Raw genomic sequence first — 25,278 nt, 5'->3', positions numbered from 1 at the left:
GGAACACCCAAATGTGCGGTTTCCGGTTTTCAGTTCAAAGACTGGCCAGGCTTGGGGAAAATTAAAAAAAAATATTCCATGGGTTATGTCTCAAACAGGCAACAGTGGATTCCATGACTTTCGAGGGCACTGGCAAACAAGCCTCCTCTGTCTATATTTAGGGCGGTGAACTAGTCCTATGGAATGTAGGGTTTGAGTTGGAATGTACAGAGACAGATGTTAGGCTAATGAATAGGCTTGTGCTAAGGTTCTATTTTAAATAGAGTACAACAGGCAGCCTTTTCCTCTGAAACTTCCCACGAGCAACTTCACCTTATTCCATGTGGTGGGGATTCTCTGCCAGGCTGGCATTCTACTTAAATCTGGAGGAAATTTCAAGATTTCTGTTGTCTGTTCTTTGGGAAAGCATTGGGGAGGAGGGAGGCGTGCAATATGAAACAATCTTGTACAGTGGGAAAAGAATATCTCTAGAAGTTGAGGACCTGGGTTCAAATTCTTATTACTGATGCTTGCTGCCTGTGTGACTTCTTTGTTTTTTCATGTACTGGCTGTGGAACTCTGGGCAATACTTAAGTAATTTGAATTTTCAGGATTAGTCCTATCCTTATTCTTATTCCTATTGCTCAGTTTCTTCATCTGTAAAATGAAAGGGTTGGACTAGATGACCTTCGGGATCTCAGTTAGTTCTTAATCTGTTATTGTACAAAAAGGATAAAAAGAAAATCATAGCCCATGTAGATTGCACAGTTTTGCTTATCTGGTCTTTGCAATTCTACATGGTCCTGACTAGAGACATAAGGTATTTTGGAATGTAGGCTCTGAAAAATACAGTAAAACCACACTATTATGGACACTACTCCTTAAAAATTTTAAAGAATTATTTTCTCTTTTAAGAAGAGATTGCTAAGCACAATGATAAATAAATGGATTGTAAGAGTTAACTCTCTTCAAGAGTAGATTCTCAAGAACAAACAGGAGTCCTAATTTGCACACAATTCCATCTGTTTCATTCATTTTAAAATAGAGATGTCAAACTCACAGTACCAGCCTCCTATTCTAGGACACAGATGAAAATGTAATTGGAAAATATTTAACAAAATAAATTAAAATTTAAAAATCCAATTTAGCATAGACAAAAATGCTAATTTGTATTTTTCTAAGTCAATCTACAGCCTACAAGGATTTAATTCTATTTGAGTTTGACAGTTTCTCTAAAGAGTCAAGTAATCTTTCACCTTCTTGGAGTTTGTATTGACTTCACCTAAAATAATGAAAGTAGATTTCTTTATAAGAATTCTGTAACTCAGTCTTTTCACAAATGCAGACATATCACTTTGGTCTGGGTGATGAGGTTCCAACAAGGCTCAGAGCTTTGCAAGCATGCAGAAGTCAGTAGATGCAGAAGATTACTCAGAGAGAGTTGTCCAATCTCCTTTGGAATTTGGCAAAGGCTTTGTTGTCAGTCCTACTTACCCTACAGATTGACATATCCCCCTATGCCGATGATGGTGAACCTTTTAGAGACTGCGTGCCATGCCTTCACACACACACACACACACACACACACACACACACACACACACACACTTAGAGATTTCGTGCTATACCCTGCCCATGCCTAGCCCTCTGACCCATCACACCCCCACCACATGTGAAGTGTTCCCATTGGACTGCTGGGCAAAGGGGAGGGTGAAGTGAAAAAAATGTCCTCAACTCAGTGGAAAGAGGGAAGAGAGCAGCTCTTCAGCACCTCTGTCTTTCTAATAACAAACTCTGGCAGGCAACAGTGTGTGTGTGTGTGTGTATGTGTGTGTGTGTGTGTGTGTGTGTGTCCACAGAAAGGGCTCTGTGTACCCTTTTTGGCATGTATGCCATAGATTCACTACCATGACTCTATGCTGTTGGACATTTAAAAAATCCCCCAAACTGACACCAGTTAGGATTCCACATTAACAATGACCATTAAAAACATTAGATCCTAGGTTCCCCAACAACACTAAAGTGACTAAGAAATCTTGAGGTTTCCCCCAAATTAAAGAAGAAAATAAAAAAAACTAACAAAGGAACAGAATCAGGTGGGGAAAGTGAAGTGATCAGGGAAAGAATTGCAAGAAAAAGGAAGAAGAATGCATGTCATGGCAAAGATGCTAGTACTAATAAATAAGAGTTAGAGCTTGAAGAGATGATAAGTCTGTAAGACTCTTCACCTATTCCTTGAAGTCTTCTCATTCACCTACCCTCTTTGACTTAATGTGAAATACAATGGAAAGAGTGCTGCTGACTGGGAAGGTCTGAGTATGGTGAAACAGAAAGAATCATAAGATCTGTGTGATCTTAGAAAATAACCTAACTGCTCTGAGCTTTAGTTTTCCTTATATTAAAAAAAAAAGACTTGGACAAGCTGACCCCTGGGAGAGTTTCCTTAGAGTCCTTCCAATTCTAGATCTATGGCCCCAATAATTTTTTAGTGTGGAAGAATCTCTATAAGGAGACTCTCTCCACTGTTGTAGGTTGGCATTTCCTTGGCAATTATAGCCTCAGACAGTTGCCTAGTGACACCAAGAATTAAGTAAATTTCCCAGAGTTACAGTTTCCATGTGCTAAAGGCAGTACTCAAACCCAAAGATTCAAGGATAGAACTTTATCCATAACTGTTCTGTGATATCTACATTTATATAATAGCATTAACTAGATTCTTTATAGACACCTGTAAAAATCTTTCTGAACAATATAATTATTAATTATATATTATATATGTATATAATAATCTTTAAAATGTTAATATAACGCCTGCCCTTTCCTCCTCTTTCCCCTGCACACACACACTCTTTTTCCTCTTGTTTCTGTCAACAGCTATCTGCTGCACACATGCGTCAAAATACTAAAAGAGTATAGCTATGTAGATGTAGATGTACATATAGATGTAGGGAAATTTAACGGTGTGGATATATGTAAGAGTCATAACAATAAAGAGAAATAACATGGGGGTGTGGATAGTTGAAATAGGAAGACATGAGTTCAAGTCTCACCTCTGACATATACTGGCTTTATGACCTTGACTACATCATTTAAGCTCTTTTTTCTTTATAAGTTTCAGAGAAGACACCAACCTGCACTGCACTCACTGATAGAGGGATTTTCAGTGGTGGAAGTTCCTTCTACCAATGGATTTCAGGATTAGTCTGTATCCTTATTCTTATTCCTATTCCTATCACTCGCCTTCTCGTCCATCTATTAGCTCCTTCAGACACGCAGTATAGACTAGGCATTTGTGATCATAAGGAAGTGAGAATTAACTGTCAGCTCAACATTTTGCCCAGTGCCTTGTTGCTTATTCTTTGTGTGTGCCTCTACTTACCTCCAAGGCTACACCTATGAAAGAGGGGGCAGATAGACAAGTGCCTCCAAGGATGCTAAGTAAAAGGCATTTCACAAATGGCTTGTGATACAGCAGCATTGGGTGCTGAGCTAATGAAACTATGAGCATCCCTGGAAGAGCAGGATTTGGAAGATGCTTTGATTGACAGACGAGATTGGATTGAATCAAGCCTAGTGCTAGGCATGCTCTGTGCGATGCCATTATAAATCGGGACCCCTCCCACCTACTCACGGGGAGGTGGCTTTTACATAATGGCGCCCTCAGGGATCCGAATGTTCTGCTACTCACAGTAAAAAGAGAAATAGGAACATGATAGAAATAGATTGACTAACTGGCAGTAGCATTGCCTCCCACTTGGCAACTACGTTAAGACCACAAGTGCACACAGAGAAGGTTAAAAAAAAGGCACGTGTATTCACTTGAAAAGAAAATCTATTTGGAAAACATCATTTTATTCATCCATATACACACACAGAGTGTATGTGTATGTACTTGTATGTGTGGGTATCATAACTAGCCTTTATGTATGCAAGTATTCATTTTATTTACTTCTAAACTTACTGAGGGAGGGATGGACCAATAAACCAAGTTGTCTCTGGGCAAAGACAGAGGGCTGAGGGACGCTTTTCACACATGAGGCTTGTCAGCTCCTCGCTGGGCTTTCTGTCCTTTATCAATTTGTTTTTTTAATAGAGTTAGCAGGAACTTAGTCACTTTGATATGTGTTAGTGGCCTGGGGAGAGGCATATTGACTAGAGCATCAGAGGGGTTTCTAACAACAATTTATAGTGTTGCTGCCAAACCACTATTTATTTTGTTATAAGTTAAAAGAAGGCAATGAGCCTCTTTCCTTTTCCTTTCGGGGGATGTTAAGATCAGTGAGGTTGTGGGTTTGTACAAACACTTTCAGAACTATTGATTTATCTTTGTGTTGTGCAGGTGTGTGTGTGTGTGTGTGTGTGTGTGTGTGTGTGTGTGGCACCTTTCCCAGAATTCTGAGTATCTCTGAGTGTGTGATATCTGTGGGTGACCATCATACATCAAAGAACAACTTTGGTTCCAGGGCCCCCAGGACCATCCCAGAGATAAGAAGATTGGACCCAAGATGATCTTTAAGGTCCCTTCCAGGTCCCATCCCAGAGATAATAGTAGACACTAGAATAGTCCTTAGAGGATGGAGGTTGCCTAGCCCTGATCTCTCCCAGGAATCCTAAATTGTATTAAAAGGAGACCCAAACTAGAAAAGCTTCAGACCAATTACTCTGTCTGTCTTCTGTCACTAGGTAGACCCTCTCCCCTGTGTAGCACCACTAGTCTCGTTAGAGTTGCTTAAGATCTATGATAGAAGTATATTCATCAACGTGCCAGTTGATTATTTTGTATATTCTGAAAATAATGGAATGTTGGAAAGGGAGAAGATGTCACCTAAACCTCATCCATGACTCTGCTTAAGCCCTTCCAGTGACAAGGAGATCAGAACCTTCCAAGGCAGTCTATTTCATATGGAGACAGCTTTAATTACTAGAATATTCTTCTTTGGAAAGAGTTGATATTTGATTCACTGTAGTTTCCACTAGCTGGCCAGCTCCTAGTTTAGCCCCGTTGATTAGAATTTAATCCAGAATAACAGTTCCTTCTAGTTACTTCTCCCATCTGAGAGATGAAATCATCATCAGCTCAGAAATTCATCAGATGCTATATACTTTCATGGGGAGTTAGATGGCATAATAGACAGAGTTCCAGGCCTGGAGGCAGGAAAACCTGAATTCAAATCTGGCCTCAGACATTTCCTAGCGGTGTGATCCCAGGAAGTCACTTAACCTTGTTCACCTCAGCTTCTTCATCTTTAAAATGGGCTGGAGAAGAACATGGTAAGCTGCTCTAGTTATCTTTGCCAAGAAAATCCTAAATGGGAACCCCAAGTTGGATACAACTAAGCAACAACATATATTTTCATGGAATGAAATTTCCAGTAAATATCTAAGTAGATTAACATCCCCCTACCACTACTCTATCTTGCCTCTGTGCCAATTTTTGGACTCTATTAGGAAAGTTTCAATAAAATTCTCCATTTACCTGGGTGCTCGGTAGCAAGCAGCCAGAGTGATATTGCATTTTTTTCTCACTCTTTTTAATCTCCCTCATATATACATCCTATCTCTCATCAACCTTTTTGGTACACCTTGGTACTTTGTACTGTGCTTTTCTTGTAAATAAAAAATTTTTCTGTTGGTTGGCTCATTTGACATAGAAATCTGCTTTTTCTTTCTACTAAAACCTAAAAGGGAAGAATTGCTACTGACTCTCTTTCTAGAAAACCCAAATGGTCTCCACAGGACTCCAAGATGCCCAGCAGCTACTAAATTTAATCTCTGTGGGAAATAATCTTTAGGGAGTGAATAGGGCGAATTAAATAAATATAAAACTAGATTTGAAGAAACAAATCCTTTAAATCCCACCTTTAAACTCAGTTAAAAATCTTAAAGATGATACCTTATCAAAGAATCCTAGACCTGGAAGAGACTGAAAAGACGATCAGAGCCCAGACTCCTCATTTTAGAGAAAAGGACAGTAAGGCACAAAGAGATTATGTACCTAAATGTTATTCTTGTTATTCAGCCCTGTCCAACCCTTCTTGACCCCACTTTGGGGTTTTCCAGGCAAAGACATTGGAATAGTTTACCATTTATCTCTGCAACTCATTTTACAGATGAGAAAACTAAGGCCATCAGAGTTAAATAACTTGCTCAGGGTTTCACAGCTAGGAAGTGTCTGAGGTCAGATTTGAACTATGGAAGATTCCTCTATCCACTGTGCCACCTAGTTGCCATCTAGTTATATGGCTTAAGCTATTTATCCTCTCTGGACCTTGATTACATCATCTGCAAAATGAAGCAGTTGTACTTAGTAGCAGAATGATAACTAGGAAAAAAATTAAATTAAAGGGAAAAATGGTAACTAAGACTGAGATCTTTTGGTTTCTAGTTCAGATTTGTCATATTGTCTCCTTATGGAAGCATCTGTGTGGGAATTAAAGAGCACCTGACAATAAGAGAGGATGGTTTCCAATAGTTATTTTATTTAAAATTATGTTTGTAAATTCCATATTTCATTCCTTGCCTTGCTTTTTCTTTATTTAATTTTTTTTCTTTTTTATCTTAGAACAAATACCGGGAGGACTATGACAAAAAAATCAGAGGCAAGTGGAGTGAGACTCCTTGCTTTGAAATTGCAAATGCAAGAATGAATGCTGACAACATAAGTACTGTAAGTGACCATCCAAAAGACTTTGGTTTGAAGTTTCTCTTTTTCTAGCTTTATTCGTCATACATTGTACAAGATAAGAGTCCAACTCCCTCTCCCTCTCTCCAAGATAAATCACTTAAAGATCTTTGTGGAAAAGGATGCCAAGAACTCCCCTGGTAGCCACTGTCAATATAAACCTTCTACTGGGGAATGTTTTCTTTCAACCTCACCGAAATTGCTTCTGTTTGAATTTCCATTTCTGTAAGGACTGCTATAAATCTTAAGCATGTGCTCTTAGGATTCCAGGCCTTTTTTTCCCTTCCAGATGGAAAATCCTCCCCACATCCTTTATTCCATCATTGTTAGCAAGTTTATTTCAGTTGCACCATATTACAACAGCAATCTGATCAGTCTGAGTTAACAAGGAAGGTGTTACCTTATGGTAGCTTGTCTATATTCCTTTGTCATCATTCTTGCCATTACACGTGACACTAGCATGGCTTGCTCCCCATGCCACTCTTATAGTATTATTTACCATCTTACAGAGAAAATACCAGGAAGACTTTGAGAACCTCAAAGACCAGATTTACTTCATGCAGACAGAAACACCTGAATACAAAGTTAATAAGCAAGCTGGAATTGCTGCTAGTAAGGTAGGTGTCTTTGATACTCTGTCTTCTGGCAACTGGGGCCATGTTTTCTGTGCTCTCTCTGACCTTAAATTCAGGAATGTATTAATTCAGGGGATGATGTTTCAGGAATGTCACAGATTTTTTTAGCATTCTTCCCTCAGTTTTATGAGGTATCATCCATTAAATGGCCCAAAAAGCCACTGTTCAGTGAGCTTTGGTCAGTGCCAAAAAACTTGAGGGTATTTGGAATGTTCAGGGAGACTTAGCATCTCTGGTATGAGGGCTTGCAGAGTCTTTTTCAGAGCTTATCATCAACTTTTGGTATCCACCTGCCACCCAACTCTCACCTGTGACTCGAAAAAGTTGCAGCATAAAAAGTGGCCATACCCCAGCTAAAACCATCAAAGCAGGCAGGTAAAACCAGCTTGAGGAACATAGACCTTAAACTCATTGGTGAGTTAGGGGGATATCTACCCAATACATGTGAAGACTTCCTCAAGAGGAATGGGTAGAGGAGAATAATTTGTTCCAATGGCCATGATGGTGACTGAAGCAGGTTCTGTGGAGTCATTAGAGCTTGGTCAGGCACTGAAGACACCAAGGTTATCCGCTTCATTCTGGACTGTTACCAGTCATCTTGGCTTTTGTCTTGCCAATGGATATTCATGACTCTGAAAGAGAAAGTAAGGCTGACAATTTTGTGCAGCTCTGTCTCAATTTAGGCAAAAGTCAAAAAAAAGTTTTAGGTCTCTGGAAATTCTAGGAACAAGAAGATGTATAATATTTTGATCTCTGTTTCAGGGGTATGCTGGAACTAGCTCCTCTTTCTCTTGAGAAGTGATTAATAAATTTTCAGCATGTGCATTTATACTTCAGAAATTGGTTAACACCATAAATCAGGGTTTGCTTTGTTATTTTGTTGAATATTTAGACTTAAAATGATGGAAGAAATATCAATAATGCTGCTTCTGTGGATTCCCTCTCCCATATCCACACCCACACTTCCAACCAGTTATAATTTGAGAATTTAATTTTAATAATTTACCTGCATACCTCTGCCTACTTGCTTCTTCTGAAGATCAGATTCTTAAGCTGCAACTTCCTGAAATAGGTAATATGGTCAACATTGTAAATATATACTTATCTATGTCAAAATCAAGGAAAAGTATTCTATGTGATTTAAGATGGACTCTTGGCAGACTCCAAGTCTTTTTCAGATAGATAACTCTCCTTAGGGCTAGAACTTTAGCATAATAATTAAATAAACAGATATTTCTATTACTTGCTGAAGTCATTAGTTATTAGTAAACTACCTTGTAGTCTATAAACATGCCCCCTGGTCGGAATGGTATTTATGACAGTCATATAAATGGAACTAGTCTGAACTGCATTTATAATTAACTGTGATCAAGAGAAACTAAAGTACAAAAGACTAAGCATAATCTATTTATTGGCAAGGCCAGGATTGACCAATAATTGAGGTCAAGAGTCCCTCAATGACCAGAGATCCACCTTACAATTGGATCCGCTTTTTATACACTTTGATTGATACATAAGGTCAATGGATGTAAACTAAGATAATGATTGGTCTATATTAGAAGCAAGGGAGGGTTTACAGTTTGCTGACTTTCAAGAGGGGTCTCTAGAACTCATACCAAAGGCAAAAAAAAAAAGATGGTCAATATCCTCTGAAAAGCCCTGTGACAGATACATCCCATCTATATCAGAAAGACCCAGTGGCAGGAAAAACATCTCCTGGACTGGTGAATCATCCTCTTTCCATCTTCTTTATCTTCCTCCAGAGTCAGGCCTAATCTCAGTTATGTTCACTTCTACCAGATCCTATATAAAATTTTTCTACTGAGGACTATACAAAGTAAATCTCAATCTAAAGCCTAGAAATTAGTTACATTGATTACTAAAATTCCTAACTATTAATCAATCAGTAATCAATAATCAATTTCACAGAATCAAGGGGAAGAAAAGTATATCCATCGTGGACACAGACCTCGAAAAGTCCCTTTGCTGTCCCCACACCCCATAATACTAGATTGCAAGAAGAAAGGTAGATTGTGGTTGTCAAGTCAAGTCAACAGGCATTTAGGTGTCAGGTGCTGAGCTAAGGGCTAGGGTTACAAGACTGGCAAAAAGAAAGGCGGTTTTTAGTGGGAGAAGACAGGAAAAGGAAACTGAAGAGCAAGGAGGAGGGAAGGCATGGTGGCCACGTCCAGGGGGTCCGAAGGAGAGCTGCCAGAGAAAGGAAGGATGACCCTTCCTCCAAACGAAAGTTCTGGGGGAATTCATCGATGGTAAAAAGGAGGCATAGGAGAAGAGGGATATTTCAGGATGTGAAGGTCACAGGCAACGAAGGGGCTCCCAGGGAGAGAAGGTAGCTGAGGCACAGTGTTGAACGGTCAGCCTCCTCAAACATGCTCACTAGTACACACATCCTGGGACGGTCACTGCTGTCACAGTGCCCTTTCTCCAAGGGGGAAGTGGAATAGAGGAAGTTACAAGGGTCCCTTCCCCATCCTCACAGAATATGCTGGCAAAGGAGTATCAATATCTGGTTATGGGGTCATAGTATCATTGCTCTATATTTGGAAGGGACCTCCATGGGACTCTCATCAGATGAAGTAACTGAAGCTTAGAAAATTAAATGACTTGACCAGAGGCACATGAATATTAAGCCACAATGGCAGGATTTGAACCCAGATCCTCTGATTGCAGAGGAAGAGCTCTTTTCATTGTGAGAAGGGGTATGTGGGATGCAGCTTTTGTGCGTGATTGTTAGTGTTTCATATTTATGGAATGCCAAGCACCCCAGTGTGTAGAGAGACTTATTCATGGAGCTATGTGCCAACAGTATAATAGGGATCTTGGAACGTAAAGCTGACAGACACTTTCTCATTTCCTTTCACTCCTACAGGTAAAATACAAAGAAGACTATGAAAAGAAAAAAGCTGTGGCTGATTATAATGTGCTTCCTGCTACAGAGAATCCGCTACTCAGGCAGCTGAAGGCTGCAGGAAATGCCCTAAGTGATGTAAGTAGAACTCATCCAAAAGTATTTTTAAACCTTAGCTGAAAAGTGATAACAACAACAACAATAGCTAATGTTCGTCTGGATTTTTAAGGCTTGCAAAGAACTTGATATATTATCACATTTGTGCTTTTCACCAAAACAATGTCATGGATTACAAGTACTATTCCCATTTTAAAGATGAGCTAACTGAGACTCTGAGAGGTCAAATGACAAAAGGCAAGATTTGATCCCTGGTTTTTCTGACTCTCAGTATAACCCTCCCATCCTCCCAAAAACAACTCTACCATTCCCCCCCCAAGATATATTAAGTTTATAGTGGTTCCTCTAAGCAAAATTAATTCCTCAATGTGTTTCTTAATCCTTTAAGAGAAGCTAGACGCCAACTGAACATAAAGGAAAATAGCTGCAAGCCTGGAGTACTTATGACCTGGATGCAGATAGGCAGCACTGGACAGCCTCTTTCTGTCTCTTGCTATGAAAAGCAGAGTTGGGTTTGTAATGAAAAGGCTGGGAAGGGAGAGAAGAGGGACTAAGTCCCCTCAGATGCCCAGACTTTTCCCTCCCCAAATCTACTACCCACTGTCTATAAGACCAAAAAGGAAAAAAAAACATATTTTAGGAATGAATGAAAAAGTATTTATCAGACATTTACTTTGTGCCAGAGGGGCAACTAAGTGGTGCAGTGGATAGAGTGCCAGTCCTATCATTAGGAAGACTCATCTTCCTGTATTTAAATCTGGCTCCAGACATTTGCTAGCTACATGACCCTGAGCAAGTCACTTAACCCTATTCGCCTTAGTTTCCTCATCTGTAAAATGAACTGGAGAAGGAAATGGCAAACTGCTCCACTATCTTTGTCAAGAAAACTGCAAATGGTGTCACAAAGAGTTGGATGTGACACACAAAGGCAACAACAATCCCGAGTCACTGAATTTTAAATGCTTGAGCTTAAGAAAGGAAAAGAATCCTGCTAGATCTACATTAGAACTGAGGGGGGCAGCTGGGTAGCTCAGTGGATTGAGAGCCAAGCCTGGAGACTGGAGGTCCTGGGTTCAAATCTGGCCTCAGACACTTCCTAGCTGTGTGACCCTGGACAAGTCACTTGACCCCCAATGCCTAGCCCTGACCACTCTTCTGCCTTGGTGCCAATACACAGTATTGAATCCAAGACGGAAGGTAAGGGTGAAAAAAAAAAAGAACTGAGGCCATTGCTCCCAACCTCCTCCTCCCCGGTTCTTAATGGGCTATTGGGGAATTGGACTAGATTAACTGCAACATTCCCTAAACCTAGAAATTAATCAAGTAACATGAATTTGTTAAATATTTACTGTGCAGTAGGCATTTTTAGGGATCAGAGATACAAGGAACATCCCTCAAAGAACTTATTTTCTATGGAGAGGTCCCTGCTTGGAGGCAGGTGATGGAGTGTCATGTGTAATATGACTGGATCACAGAGTAAGTGGAGGAGAGTAAAGTAGAAAAAAACCAGTTGAGTGGAGCATAGATGGACAGGGAACAACCTTGAGGCAAGGAGGCCAATTAGAAGGCGATTGCAATAGACAAAGTGGAGGTGATGAGCCCTCGAACTAGAGTGGTAACTGTGAGTGAACATGTGGCGACATATGAATACTAGAAAACCTGCTTAATTTATTTAAACTATTTAAACACTTATAGGAACAAATAAAGCATCCGATTATATTTTCTCATGTTATTATATTTTTCTGAAATTTTCATTGTGGATGAGAGCTGCACATAGATTCCTCTAAAGACAAATGGTTAGCTCCTCTCTTCCATGGACACAGAACACCCATAAGTCTGGGCTGAAAATGTTTCCTTGGCCACAGGGAAGATTAGGCAAAAGAATGGAAGGATAGCAATAAATATATATCACCTCTCTCGGAAAAGCACTAAGTAGGTTCTTAATATTATCTTCCTGAAGAAAGACTGGCACCTTGTTTTTATACACATATAAAACTCATGTTCAAAAATATAATTTTATTTTCAATGACCAGAGTATCCCCATTGAGAGAACCTATCCTAGAAAAAAACAACTTTATAGTTAACAGCAATTTTTAAACTTCTAAATTTCAAAACTATAAGCATAAACACATCATTTAACAACATTATAATCAGTTGTAAATTGCCAGCAGTAAAATCAACGACTGTTCATATGGCTGTAATGGCTTAAGATAATGATCAGGTTAATATCCCAAGAGTGAAGAATTATTAACAAATCCATAACATATTTTCATTTAGGTTGCATTCATTAGGTGTTAGTAAACATAGGAAAGTATATTCTAAGCCTACATCACTGGTATGGAATGAAAATCTTGTGAAATTCCAACCTGCCCATGAAAGCTGGGTAAAATTCATTGAAAGTAATAAAGGCAGAAATTCTCATTTATACAATTAGCATAACTAAAAATACTATTCCTGATGGATTTTAAAATTTCCAGATTACTTAAGATTTTAAGATTAAGATTTAATTTAATTAAGAATTAATTTAAGATTAAGTTTATTTTTAATATCTTCTGATATGTTTTTCCCCGGGTTATAAAGAGAAAATAGAAATGTGTCTATGTCTGTTTAAATTGATAATATTTGTAATTGTTGCTCTTTTGAGGGACTGCTTTCTTATGAATCATTATTTAGGATCACTGCTAATCATAACATTTTTGTTTGTTATGTGCTTGCAAGTAAGGGAAGAACTTTAGTCAGTGAAGGGAAAGTCAGTCTTGAAAATCCTCGTATACACATTAGCTTTTAGCCATCTATGAATTTTGATTCTAAGGTGGAAGACTGTTTTTTTTTTGAGATCTTTTTCTTTCCAAAGATTATTTTTGAAGGCGTTAGGAACATAGACTTAATGTGCATTGCTAATGGCACATTATGTTATGATTCATAACACCCCAACTTTTGATTATAGGTTTTCAAGATAGTAGATGGAGAGCTTTTTTATTTTTAAAGTGTTTGAAAAATAAAAGCTATTATAATCAACGTGTAGGAGTGACAGAAATCTATTTTATCTGGTTTTTTTCCTCTGACAGAAATTATACAAGGAAAACTATGAAAAGACAAAGGCAAAGAGCATGAATTATTGTGAGACTCCGAAATTTCAGCTGGATACAGTTCTGCAAAACTTCAGTGATGTAAGCCTCACCAGTGTCAGTCCTTTGATGTAAACTAGAGACTTACTATTTCATGTATATAAACAAATAAAATGTGTTTTGTCTTCCAGAATAAATATAAAGATTCATATGTGAAGAATATTTTGGGACACTATATAGGCAGCTACGAGGACCCATACCATTCACATTGCATGAAAGTTTCAGCTCAAAACAGTGATGTAAGTTCATGTTTCCCGATGATATGATTTTCAGCAGTTACAACCAGAGCGATCCCTCATACTTGTGTTCTTCTTGTAGAAAAATTACAAAGCAGAATATGAAGAAGACAAAGGAAAATGCTACTTCCCCCAGACCATAACTCAAGAATACGAAGCAATCAAGAAACTAGATCAATGTAAAGATGTAAGTCTACAATACAAGTACTAGTGAATTAATTATATCTGTGTTTGGTGTCTAGAGAAAACAATGATATTCCAGGATCTTCTTATGGCATCTAATAGTCAAGACATAGTTGACAATATTATTATTTCCCTTAAAGTTAAAGTAACATAAAATGTGACATAAGAAACCTATTTTTGAGGTAGCCTTCATATTTCTTCTCTATAGGTCTAACAGAAATAAACTTTTTAGATCAGTTGTTTTTTTGGTTTTTTGGGGTTTTTTTGCCTTTGAAGGATAAAGAGAACCTTAGAACATCAATCTATTTTATAGACAACTATGGACATTTGAATGTCTCTAAGAAGCTGAAAACTAGTTAACAAACCTAAATTTGATTGACTAAAAGTTTAAAATCTATTTTTTATTTGCGTTTTATGTCTCCTATAATGCATTGAACTCTACTTTTTCTTCCCAGCACACTTACAAAGTCCATCCTGATAAGACAAAATTCACTGCAGTTCCTGATACTCCCGTCCAACTGCAGGCTCAGATCAATAGTAAGCAGCTGAGTGATGTAAGTATCTTGAAATGGTAGAGAAATCCAGCCCTTTATGACCCACTGTTTTCAGATAAAAACATGTGAAATCCAACAGTTTAAATATTTCTAAAAATACTCATGGCAATATCGCCAATCTGGCTATATTACATCCCTTATAGAAATGGTTTTTCATTATATTCATTTACCATATTCAAATGTTGCAAAGGCAAGAAGATGAAAAGCTCAAGAGATCCATGAAGAGACATTGTGGTGCGCAGTACCAGCTCTGGAATCAGAGGATCTTGACTGGAATGCGGGACCTGTTGTTTGCATGTCTAAACTTAGACAAGTTGTTTAAATCCCCTGAGCCTCAGTTTTCTGACCTGAAAAATCAAGGGTTCAGTGGCAGCTAGGTGGCACAGTGGACAGAGTGCCAGTCCTCGAGTTGAAATTTTACCTCAGACATTTCCTAGCTATGTGACCCTGGACAGATCACTTAACCCTTTTTTTGCCCAGCCCTTACCTTCCTTGCTTAGAGTTATTACTAAGACAAAAATGAAGGGATTTTTTAAATGAAGAGATTATATATATATATATATATATACATATATATAAGGTCCTTTCTGCCTCTAAATCATTAACCCTATGACAGGGGAAGCTGATGAAATGATGCCAAAGATATTTGGACTAGATAACAACCCAGGTCCCTCCTTATTATTATATTGTTTGTATTAAAAATTGAGGTATTAAATCACTGATTTTTTGCCTTTCTGGTAAACAGAAAATATGACCCTATTGGGTAATTCTGTTATATCTACTTTTAATGGATATTTAAACTAATGCAGAATACACAGAATTAAGTTCTTTGAGAAGGATATGAAGCTTTAAAATAAATGATAAATTGTAAAGTAGCAAAAAGAATGTGGATTAAAACACATTAATGAGCTAAATCATGAATATTGATAAAGCAGAAAGACCAACTCAACTTTTCCCAAAGAATAATGATAATAATATGAGTACCTTACATGAAATAACACTTGATAGTTTTCCAAGCACTTTCACATACAATATCTCATTAAATTATATATTGGCCTAGACTCAATGAGGGCCTCGTATAATATATAGAGTGTTCCCAAAGTTTTAGTGTAGTTTTAAGCTTTAAAAGCATATATTTCTCAACAGCTCTTAAAGCTAAAAACTGCATCATGACTTTTGGGACATCCTCTGTAGAAGGGGAAAAACATAAATGAAGTCTTCTTGATTTCTCTAATGCTTTACTGTGAACAAAGCCATGACACTGGTCTGCCATATTGGTTGTAAAATGTTATTTCCCACTAGGCTCTGGATCTTTCTTTTGATACACTCTTGATTCACTGAATGCCAAAAATTTGCAGTGTGTATAAGAATAATCCATTAGTGTTGGAGGACAAGTTTCCTGCAATAAGAACATATAAACTTTGTTTTTCAGCTAAATTACAAAGCAAAACATGAAAGTGAGAAGTTCAAGTGCAGCATCCCACCTGATGCTCCAACCTTCATTCAGCACAGAGTCAATGCCTATAACCTCAGTGATGTAAGTTCTCTACATAGAATTCTCATAGGGTGAGAATCTGCATTGTTTTGTGGTGGTGTTGCATTGCTTCTAACAATGTTGAAAATGACGACAGACTCAATGCCTATAAACCAGTATGTCTTTTCACTACAAAGTTCTCAGCCAGTATAACTATTTGAATTCCCATAATATGATGTGTGAATTCCCATAAGAAAGAAACTGGATTTTATTTGCAAAACTGCATGCTGATTTTCCCTAAAATATAAATACTTCTTTCTTAAATAGTAATATTCTTCTGGAAAGAATTAGCATGGCAAAGGAGTTACAGAGCTCACTAGCCTCAAAGTCAGAGAAATCTGTATTCAAGTCTCACTTCTGACACTCACTGATTGTGTGATCTAGGGCTAGTCACTTTACCTATGGGTGAAACCCTGGGGCTTATGGTAAATTCACCATACCTAAGGGCAGCTAAAGTGGTGTAGTGTATTGAGGGCCAGGTTTGGAATCAGGAAGACATCTTCCTGAGTTCAAACCCAGCCTCAGACACTTTCTAACTGTGTGACCTTGGGCAAGGCACTTAACTCTGTTTGCTTCGATTTCCTGATTTGCAAAATGAGATGGAGAAAGAAATGGCAAACCACTCCAGTACCTTTGCCAAGAAAACCCCAAATGGGATCACGAAGAGGCAGATATGACTGAATATAAATGGGAAGCAACAAAAGCCTGACACAAACTTACCACATGGCTCCCTGGTTGTGTTCATTCCATGTTATTCTACAAGTATCCTTTCTACCCTTTGACAGAGAAATAAATATCATACAGAGCTCTTGTGATTTTTTTCCTTATGTGATTTCTTCTCTAGAATGTTTACAAACAGGACTGGGAGAAGAGCAAAGCCAAGAAATTCGAAATTAAAGTGGATGCTATTCCTCTCCTGGCAGCCAAGGCCAATAGCAAGAATGCCAGTGATGTGAGTATTGCTTGGGAACCAGGGGGAGGAGATCTGGTTGGCATATGTATACTGAGAGGAGTCTCACACCTGTGCTGACTCTCTTGCTGTAGGTACTATACAAGAAAGACTATGAGAAGAGCAGAGGAAAAATGATTGGAGCCTTAAGTGTTGAGGACGATCCAAAGATCATGCACTCTTTGAAGGTGGCCAAAAATCAGAGTGATGTAAGTGCTTTTAGAAATCTCTAGTGTTTCCTATTTTGCCCAGCTTCTTCACTAACATTCCCCAAGTTTGATGGAACATATAGTATCTCAGGACAGAATAGAAACATAAAATTTTGAAATATCATGCATTTATATTAGAGTTTTGTTGGAAATGACTGAGTTTTCCCAAATATCTTTAATTTCCTCTTATAAGAAATGACTCCTTAAATAATGTTCAATTTTTATCCCCTTCTATTTAGGGACTCAATATCAAAATCATCATTTTGAATATTTTTCTTAAACATTTAACTTTTTTCAAAAGACTTTGAATGAGACATATTAAAAAAATAATCCTTACCTTCTGTCTTAGATCAATTCCAAGGCAGAAGAGTGGATTTAAGTCACTTGCCCAGAGTAACATGGCTATCAAGTGTCTGAGGTCACATTTGAACCCAGGACTCTTGTCTCCAGACCTGAGTCCCTATCCATAGAGCCACCTAACTGTCCTTAAATAATATTTCTAGAAAGAAAACTTAATAAAAGTCAAAATGATATAATTATTAAGAACTTAAAATATCTATGCACCATGTTAGATAAATACAATTATTTGCAGAGGAATTATTTCTGTCATTTATAAGAACTTATTTTTTGTTCTTGATAGAGATCAGAATAGGGGATAGACCTGTTATTTCTTTGTTAGAAATATTTCTACCAATGATCCTGGTAAAGTTGATACTTTGCCAGCTTTACATAGCCACTATCTAACAGAACTATGTTTTACTGGCTTACAGGCCAACTCTCTAACCATTATGATATACTACCTCTCAATTTTTGACAACTCTATCATTTTCAAAATATTAATATCCTCTTAAAGTATATTTCTAAGTTTTTATTTGAGTTCAAAAAGATGACAAGGGAATAGATGATATCATAAAGCACAGTCGTAGCCAGAGCAAGGTCACTGGAGCCTTTTTGCCAGCTCACTAAACTTTAGAGAATGCTGATAGGATTTGTATTGCTTCAATAGAGAGAAACAACTAAACTTAACCCATAACTGGCTAGAATAATTAACAAAAAAAGGAAACTACTAAATGGCATGCTTCTTCCCACTCCTAGCTCCACTGTATTCACACCTAGATGTGTTTTCCAATGACAAGACTTTGTATCTCAAAGCTCCAACCCCCACCCCGAAACTGAATTTATTTGAGGGTGCCTATCATGCAACTCCCACTCTTGATACCAGAACCACCCAGAGTAAAACATGGAAAGAAAGCCTGCATGATTAAATGACATTAATGAATGGAAAATGCATTTAAAGAGATGACACAAATGGCATTAACCATCCCAGAGTTTAATAGTCCTTAAATCTAATTCTATGACCAGGTTCTCTGTTTCCTACTTTAGTTAGTGGTAATCAATAGTGATTTTATTTTTCTGATTAGCTAGTGGCAGTGGCCTGCTTGAAATCACTGAGAAATATCAGAAATAGTCATGTAGTTTTTTGAGTATAAGCTGTACAATCTAGCATTGATAACTGCAGTATTTATTGTGTTTTCAAGGTTTGTTTTTTCCTTCTGTTTTGAAGTGGAATGCTAAAAATGAAAGACAAACTATTTTAAAATACTCCTTTATACTGAAATGAAATCTTGCAATAACTAATCTTTTGCCCTCCAACCCCCAACAGAGATTATACAAGGAAAACTATGAAAAGACAAAGGCAAAGAGCATGAATTACTGTGAAACACCCAAGTTTCAGCTTGATACCCTTCTGAAGAATTTCAGTGATGTAAGAATTTCTGAAATGATTCATTGGTCTCATTTGCTACCTGCAGCTTTCCAACTCAATGTGAATTTGAATTCAATGTGTTTTGTTTCCAGATTAAATATAAAGATTCCTATGAAAAGAACATTTTGGGGCATTACGTAGGCAGCTTCGAGGACCCCTATCATTCCCATTGCATGAAAGTTGCTGCTCAAAACAGTGATGTAAGTTCAGAGATCATTATTTAAACTCCACAATGGCGTTGTCTAAATGAAAATAGTAAGCTATTTGTTTGGTCTTTTTCGACTTAGAAAAACTACAAAGCGGACTACGAAGAAGATAGAGGCAAATGCTACTTCCCTCAGACAATAACACAAGAATATGAAGCGATCAAGAAACTAGACCAATGCAAAGATGTAAGTTGGCCACGGGAAAAAACAAATGAGCTTGGTTGCTAGTGTTTGGGAGGTGACTGTGACATCTAGTGGCCAGAATGAGCTTAGCACCTGAATTTAAAACAGGAGGGGCGGGGTAGGGGGGAGGGGGAAGACAACAGTTTCCATTATTCTAGCGATGGAAACAGAAAGTGTTACTGCCAAAAGTGGTTTTCACTGGAGGGAAAAATGTTTCAGCTTTTACAGACAAACCTTTTAATTTGTGTGACTTATTCCATGCATACATATCTATTCTATGAAGACAGAGATCATAGATTTAGAGTTGAGAAGAACCAGGGGGTGCACCGTATTACCATATAATCATTCTACAGATAAGGAAACTAAGTCCAAGAGGCCGTGCCTCGCCCAAGCTCACACAGGCTATATGGAACCAAGGGAGGATTTGAACCCAAGTCATCTTTTTTTAGATTTCCTCTTTTTTTTCCCACTGTAGAGATAAAGATAAATTTCTTTGCAAATCCTTGTGTGTTAGTGACCAAATGAACTCCGTATATTACTTAATCTTTTCTACACATCACATTAGTGTGAGTATAAATGCTCTACACTGATCACTAAATATTCCATTTTTTTCTAGCACACCTACAAAGTCCATCCTGATAAAACAAAATTCACAGCGGTCACTGACTCTCCTGTCCAGTTGCAAGCACAGCTTAATACCAAACAACTAAGTGACGTAAGTACTTTTGAATAATAGAGGACAGAAAAAGATTTTAAGTATTTAAAGGGTTGATAAATTTCTAGATGAAATAAACTCATAGGCAAGTTTACCGCCCACAAAATATTGTTATCCAATATCTCTACCTAGAACTTATTTTTGTTTTTGTCCTTGTTCTTATCAACATTTGCTCAGAGAATAAATGTTAAAGGGCTCTATTTTTATATGTATATATGTGTTTTAAAATTCCCTAACAAATTTGATTAGTCCTGAGGGGAATTTTCTAAAAATATATCTAAAATTGTAATATAGCCTTTTACTTAATAAGTACATTATTCATTCTACAATTTTTTTTTTCACGGAGTAACTTTTTAGTAACTTTGGGTATAGTAAGATTCATTGATTAAGATTATCAAGGAAATGTCCATGTACACAAAGTCAATAGTCAAACAGATTTATATTCACAGATTCAGAGGTAGAAGAATTCTGCTATTTTTCAAGTTTTCCATGTAAGCAGAGTCTTGTTGCATCAGAAAAATCATTTAATAACTGGTACCCAACATAATACATCAAAAAATTCAATGTACCTTCAAAAACCATGAATTTATGTTAGGAAAGGCTATTTTATGAATAGTACCCAAGATAATTATTATTAGATGTTATCTTTTTATTAGAAATTTTAATATTTTCCAGATTATGTCAAAAACAGTTTTTATATTCTTTTTTAAAGTTTATTTGTTTAATTAATTAATTTAGAATATTTTTCCATGGTGACATGAAAAGGGGGTTCTTTCATGCCCCTCCTCCCTCCTCCCCTCCTGGAGCCAATGAGCAATTCCACTGGGTTTTACATGTGTCGTTTTAAATATTCTTTTTTTACTTTTTGTAATCCATGTCCTCTCTCCTTCTCACCTCTCCCTCCTCCCCAAGAAGGGAATTAATATGATGTAGATTGTACATATATATAATACATATTTCCATGTTTGTCATATTGTATATTAATGCATCCTAAAAATTATCTGTACCATACTAGCTCAAGCAAAGGAGTCAAGCACTTGATTTAGTTAATATGCATTAGGTCACATACTGGATAACATATATTCATTTCCCCATCTCCTCCAAAGCATACCATCCCAAAGTGTCTTTCCTCCTTCCCTTTTATCCTAAAGCTTTGATAACAGAAAATCAAGAGGGGAAATAACAAAATGACAAAAACATCAGCAATAAAAACATTAATGCTATGATTAAGCTTTGAATCTCGATGACTCTGATACTTTGTCATATAATGATTTAATATTTTAATATAGTTGGATTTTGTCAGTACCAAAGAAATATTTTGATAGATAATTAATTTTTGCATTAATCTTTGATCATTTCTTTGCATGTGCAGATGCTTCAAAATGAAAGGAAAGATTCTACATGTTTAATTAGTCAGGTGATAAGCATTTATTAAACCCTTACATTGTGCCAGGCACTGTTTAGGTAGATTATAGCAAAGAGATTACAAAGGCAATAATCCATTTTACTTTTTCATTAGGATTAGAGATTATACTAATTCACAAACCAGAGAAATATTTAAAATTTAAAACATCTACGATGTGTTAATTATGTACAACTGGTTAAGCTCTTTGTCTTTTAAAACAATTCTCTTGAAAATGTTTTATTAGTGCTCTGTTACTTTCTGGTGATCTCTGTTCCCATTCTCAAATGAAGTAGAGCTAAGTAGAACAAATTGACATTGACAGTATCTGAAAACATGTTTCAATTTACTCTTCTCTATTGAAATGAATAGTGATACTTAATTCTGTAGTTATGGCAGCACACTGTACCAATCATAGGGTTTTTTTTTTCTTTTAAATCTCTTTTTGTCTTAGTATCGATTCTAAGAGAAGATTGGTAAAGGTTAGGCAATCAGATTAAGTGACTTCTCCAGGATTACACAACTAGGAAGTGTCTGAAGTGAGATTTGAACCCAAGACCTCCAGACTTTGGGCCTGGCTTTCTATCCATTGTGCTATCTAATTGTCCCACCAATCACAGTTCTGAAATATTTCAGTGCTATTTTCCTTTTGTTATTAGCCATTATGTAAATTATCCTCCTGGTTCTACTACTTGACTTTGCAGCAGTTTATATAAATCCTCCCACATTTCTCTGAATTCTTTATGTTCATCATTTTTTTATGGTGCAGTGATACTCCTCTCCATTCATTTAGCATAATTCATTTGGCAATTCCCCAATTGATTCTTCCCTCCAACTACTAGTCTCTTTCCCTCCAAGGTTATCTTGGATCTGCTTTGAATGTGTTTCATATGTACCTTTTAATGTGTAAGTTGTTGTTCCCCTTCAGAAAGGTATACCTAGCACCTAACAGGGTTGGTCCTAAAATAGGTTTATTAAATATATGTTGCTTAGTTCTTTTTTTTTTCCTTTTAGTGATTTTAATGATGTCAGTTTATGTTTAGATATACCATTCTTCTGTGAAAGGGGGAGAGAAATTCTGGAAACCTAGGACTATATTTTTTTCTTCAGATAGCAAAAAAAGTATTATTGTAATATGCATTTATGGTATTTGAATGAAGGTGTTCTTGCTGAGAGTTCTTATCTGTACTAACTATTTGGCCTTTGTTTTTTCAGCTGAATTACAAAGCAAAACATGAAAGTGAAAAGTTTAAATGCAATGTACCAGCAGATGCTCCAGCCTTCATACAGCACAGAGTCAATGCTTACAACCTGAGTGATGTAAGTATAAGAACTCTACTTCTCTATATTCATTGGATTTTTTACTGGACATATACAAGAGTAACTGTTTTCAGTAATAGAAAGGTTAAAAAGAAGAATAACTCATACTTCAGTAATATTTTACAACTCATGTTTTCCTCATAACAATCCTAGAAAGTAGATAATAATTATTGTCTCCATTTTATAGATGAGGAAACTGAGGCTAGGGAAGCAGTTATAACTTTTCCATAATCTCACAGCTAGTATCATTTCTGGAATTTGAATTCAAGTCTTTTAGAATTAATGTGCAGGACAGCAACTAGGTAGCTCAATGGATTGAGAGTCAGGCCCAGATATGGGAGGTCCTAAGTTAAAATCTGGCCTCAGACACTTCCTAGCTGTGTGACCCTAGGCAAGTCACTTGACCCCCATTGCCTAGCCCTTACCACTCTTCTGCCTTAGAACCAATACACAGTATTGATTCCAAGATGGAAGTTAAGGGTTTAAAAAAAAAAGAATTAATGTGCAGAATTTTTTCAGCTATACAAAGCTTCTCTTTCCTCTATAAATTATAACAAAATAAAGAATGACTAAGATAAAATACACAAAAAAATTGAGATGATCAACATCAGTGAACCATACTAACCCCTAATTATGAGTTTTAAACATCCTTTTGAAAGAAGTCTCACCTTATTCTTACTGCTTATCTTTTTTTTCTCAAGAAAAACTCTTTTAAGATTCCACACTTCTTTCATTCATCTTTCACCTTTAAAATTTAACTAGTTTCTTCCAAAGCTATTAAGTCTTTTTAACTTTTCCTGTATTCAAAATGGCATGTTTTATTAGAAACACTTGTACAAACATCTATACTTGTTTAATAACTACTTTTATTCAAAGAGATAAAAGAGGATCTACCTTCAAAGGCTATTGTAAAAATAAAATGAGAATATTTTAAGGTATTTTCCAAACCTTAAAGTACTATATTCATCTTTGTTATTATCATCATCATCATTATATTAATTTAACTTCATTAATTTAAAACAAAACTCTCAGGTTTTGAGCAACAGAGGGTATGTGCATTTGTATCATTGAAGGACATCTCTTCACTGAGAGTTCCCACAACTCCAGTCCTTCCCTCCACTCCACTCACCCAGAAGAAATTTTCAATGGATAATATAATACTTTTTCAGTTTTTCCTGCTAAATTCTTATTGGGAAAGTTCATTTTCATTCATTTTCCCACATATCCTCATAGTTGGTATGTGTGTTCCATTCTCCTAGTTTTGATTTAATTGTTTAGTTTACTTTTGCTTTGTATTATTTCAGAAATTTTTTCCAGTTTCTTTTAACCCTTCCAATATGTCCATATTAATAATTATATAGGATAACATTCAATTAGTCATCACCACAATTTTGTTAACCATTTATCTGATGTAAGACATTTAGGCAGCTTCTAATTTGGGGCAATTACATATAAAATTTCAATGAAAATCATCAGACAGCCCTTTTCCATTACTGTTTTGTCTTTGAAAACATTATCAGGGCATGTTACTAACAGTGCAATTATCGGGACTTAATCATCTTTTTTATCCTTTAAAGCACAGTGGATATGAACTTTTTGAAAGTTTGTAAAACTTTTAGATAAAAAAACTACATAAATACACACGTTAGAATGTCAGGAGGTGGAGCTGATTATAATATAGTACTTGTGGCAAAAGAACTATTTAGAAGTGGAATGGATTTTGAATAAATTGAAGTCCAGTAAGTTAAATTTGCTTCTTGTCTTTAACAGATAGATCCATGTTGAATATGGTACATATAATTCGTGTGTGTGTGTGTTTTTCCTTTCTCAGAATATTTACAAACATGACTGGGAGAAGAGCAAAGCTAAGAAATTTGAAATTAAAGTGGATGCTATTCCCCTTCTGGCAGCCAAAGCTAACAGCAAGATTGCTAGTGATGTGAGTATGGCTGGAGAACAGTGGCAAGAGAACTGGGTAGAGTTTCTCTGAGTGAAAATTTACCTGTGTGATGTCTCTATGCAGGTGCTCTACAAAAAAGACTATGAAAAGAGCAGAGGAAAAATGATAGGAGCTCTGAGCGTTGAGGATGACCCGAAGATCCTGCATTCTTTGAAGACAGCCAAAAATCAGAGTGACGTAAGGGTCTCTCTTGTTTTCTCTAGTCTTCACGTTTTCTTGGTCTCAACTCTTAACATGTTCCAAGTGTCTAGCATAGCACCTTATATACAGTAGATGCTTAATAAATGTTGATATAATTGAAAAGAACTGGGGATATTTTGTAAAATTTTGATTAAGATTATAGGATCAAAATGACAAGTCATTTATGAAGAATTGAAATGAAGTTGGCTTAGCAGATACAGGTATCTTTGCTTTTTAAGATAGGAAAATACTGAGTTGTACCTAATGTACATTTTATAATGAGAAATGCCTATGTGAGTAAAGATTATCTCTCAGGGAAAAGGGAACCAAAATGAAAGCCAAACAATAGTACTTGTAGAAACCTGGCACAGGGAAGTCCAACCTCTGGATTTGCCAAACAACCACTTCCTTGAACCTCAAAACAAGTCAATGGTCTTGTAGTAGATTCTCATCAGTCCCATAGGGATAGTTG

The 25,278-nt window shown here is 36.7% G+C and overlaps 1 protein-coding gene across 40 annotated transcripts in view; it reads left to right on the top strand.

Moving 5' to 3' along the window:
• Positions 1–25,278, top strand: part of NEB (nebulin) — a 232,512-nt gene that overhangs the window by 22,988 nt on the left and 184,246 nt on the right. For all 40 annotated transcript variants that reach the window (XM_056793863.1, XM_056793864.1, XM_056793853.1 and 37 more), the window contains exons 11-27: positions 6,542–6,646; positions 7,171–7,278; positions 10,187–10,303; positions 13,351–13,452; positions 13,542–13,649; positions 13,729–13,833; positions 14,285–14,383; positions 15,816–15,920; positions 16,762–16,869; positions 16,962–17,075; positions 18,739–18,840; positions 18,933–19,040; positions 19,128–19,232; positions 19,846–19,944; positions 22,562–22,666; positions 24,498–24,605; positions 24,690–24,803. In XM_056793863.1, the coding sequence (XP_056649841.1) occupies positions 6,542–6,646; positions 7,171–7,278; positions 10,187–10,303; positions 13,351–13,452; positions 13,542–13,649; positions 13,729–13,833; positions 14,285–14,383; positions 15,816–15,920; positions 16,762–16,869; positions 16,962–17,075; positions 18,739–18,840; positions 18,933–19,040; positions 19,128–19,232; positions 19,846–19,944; positions 22,562–22,666; positions 24,498–24,605; positions 24,690–24,803 (1,812 nt within the window). The remainder of the gene's footprint in view (positions 1–6,541; positions 6,647–7,170; positions 7,279–10,186; positions 10,304–13,350; positions 13,453–13,541; positions 13,650–13,728; positions 13,834–14,284; positions 14,384–15,815; positions 15,921–16,761; positions 16,870–16,961; positions 17,076–18,738; positions 18,841–18,932; positions 19,041–19,127; positions 19,233–19,845; positions 19,945–22,561; positions 22,667–24,497; positions 24,606–24,689; positions 24,804–25,278) is intronic.

This window comes from Monodelphis domestica, chromosome 4, assembly GCF_027887165.1.
Source record: "Monodelphis domestica isolate mMonDom1 chromosome 4, mMonDom1.pri, whole genome shotgun sequence".
NCBI lineage: Eukaryota > Metazoa > Chordata > Mammalia > Didelphimorphia > Didelphidae > Monodelphis > Monodelphis domestica.
This window is presented reverse-complemented; position numbering and strand designations above follow the sequence as displayed.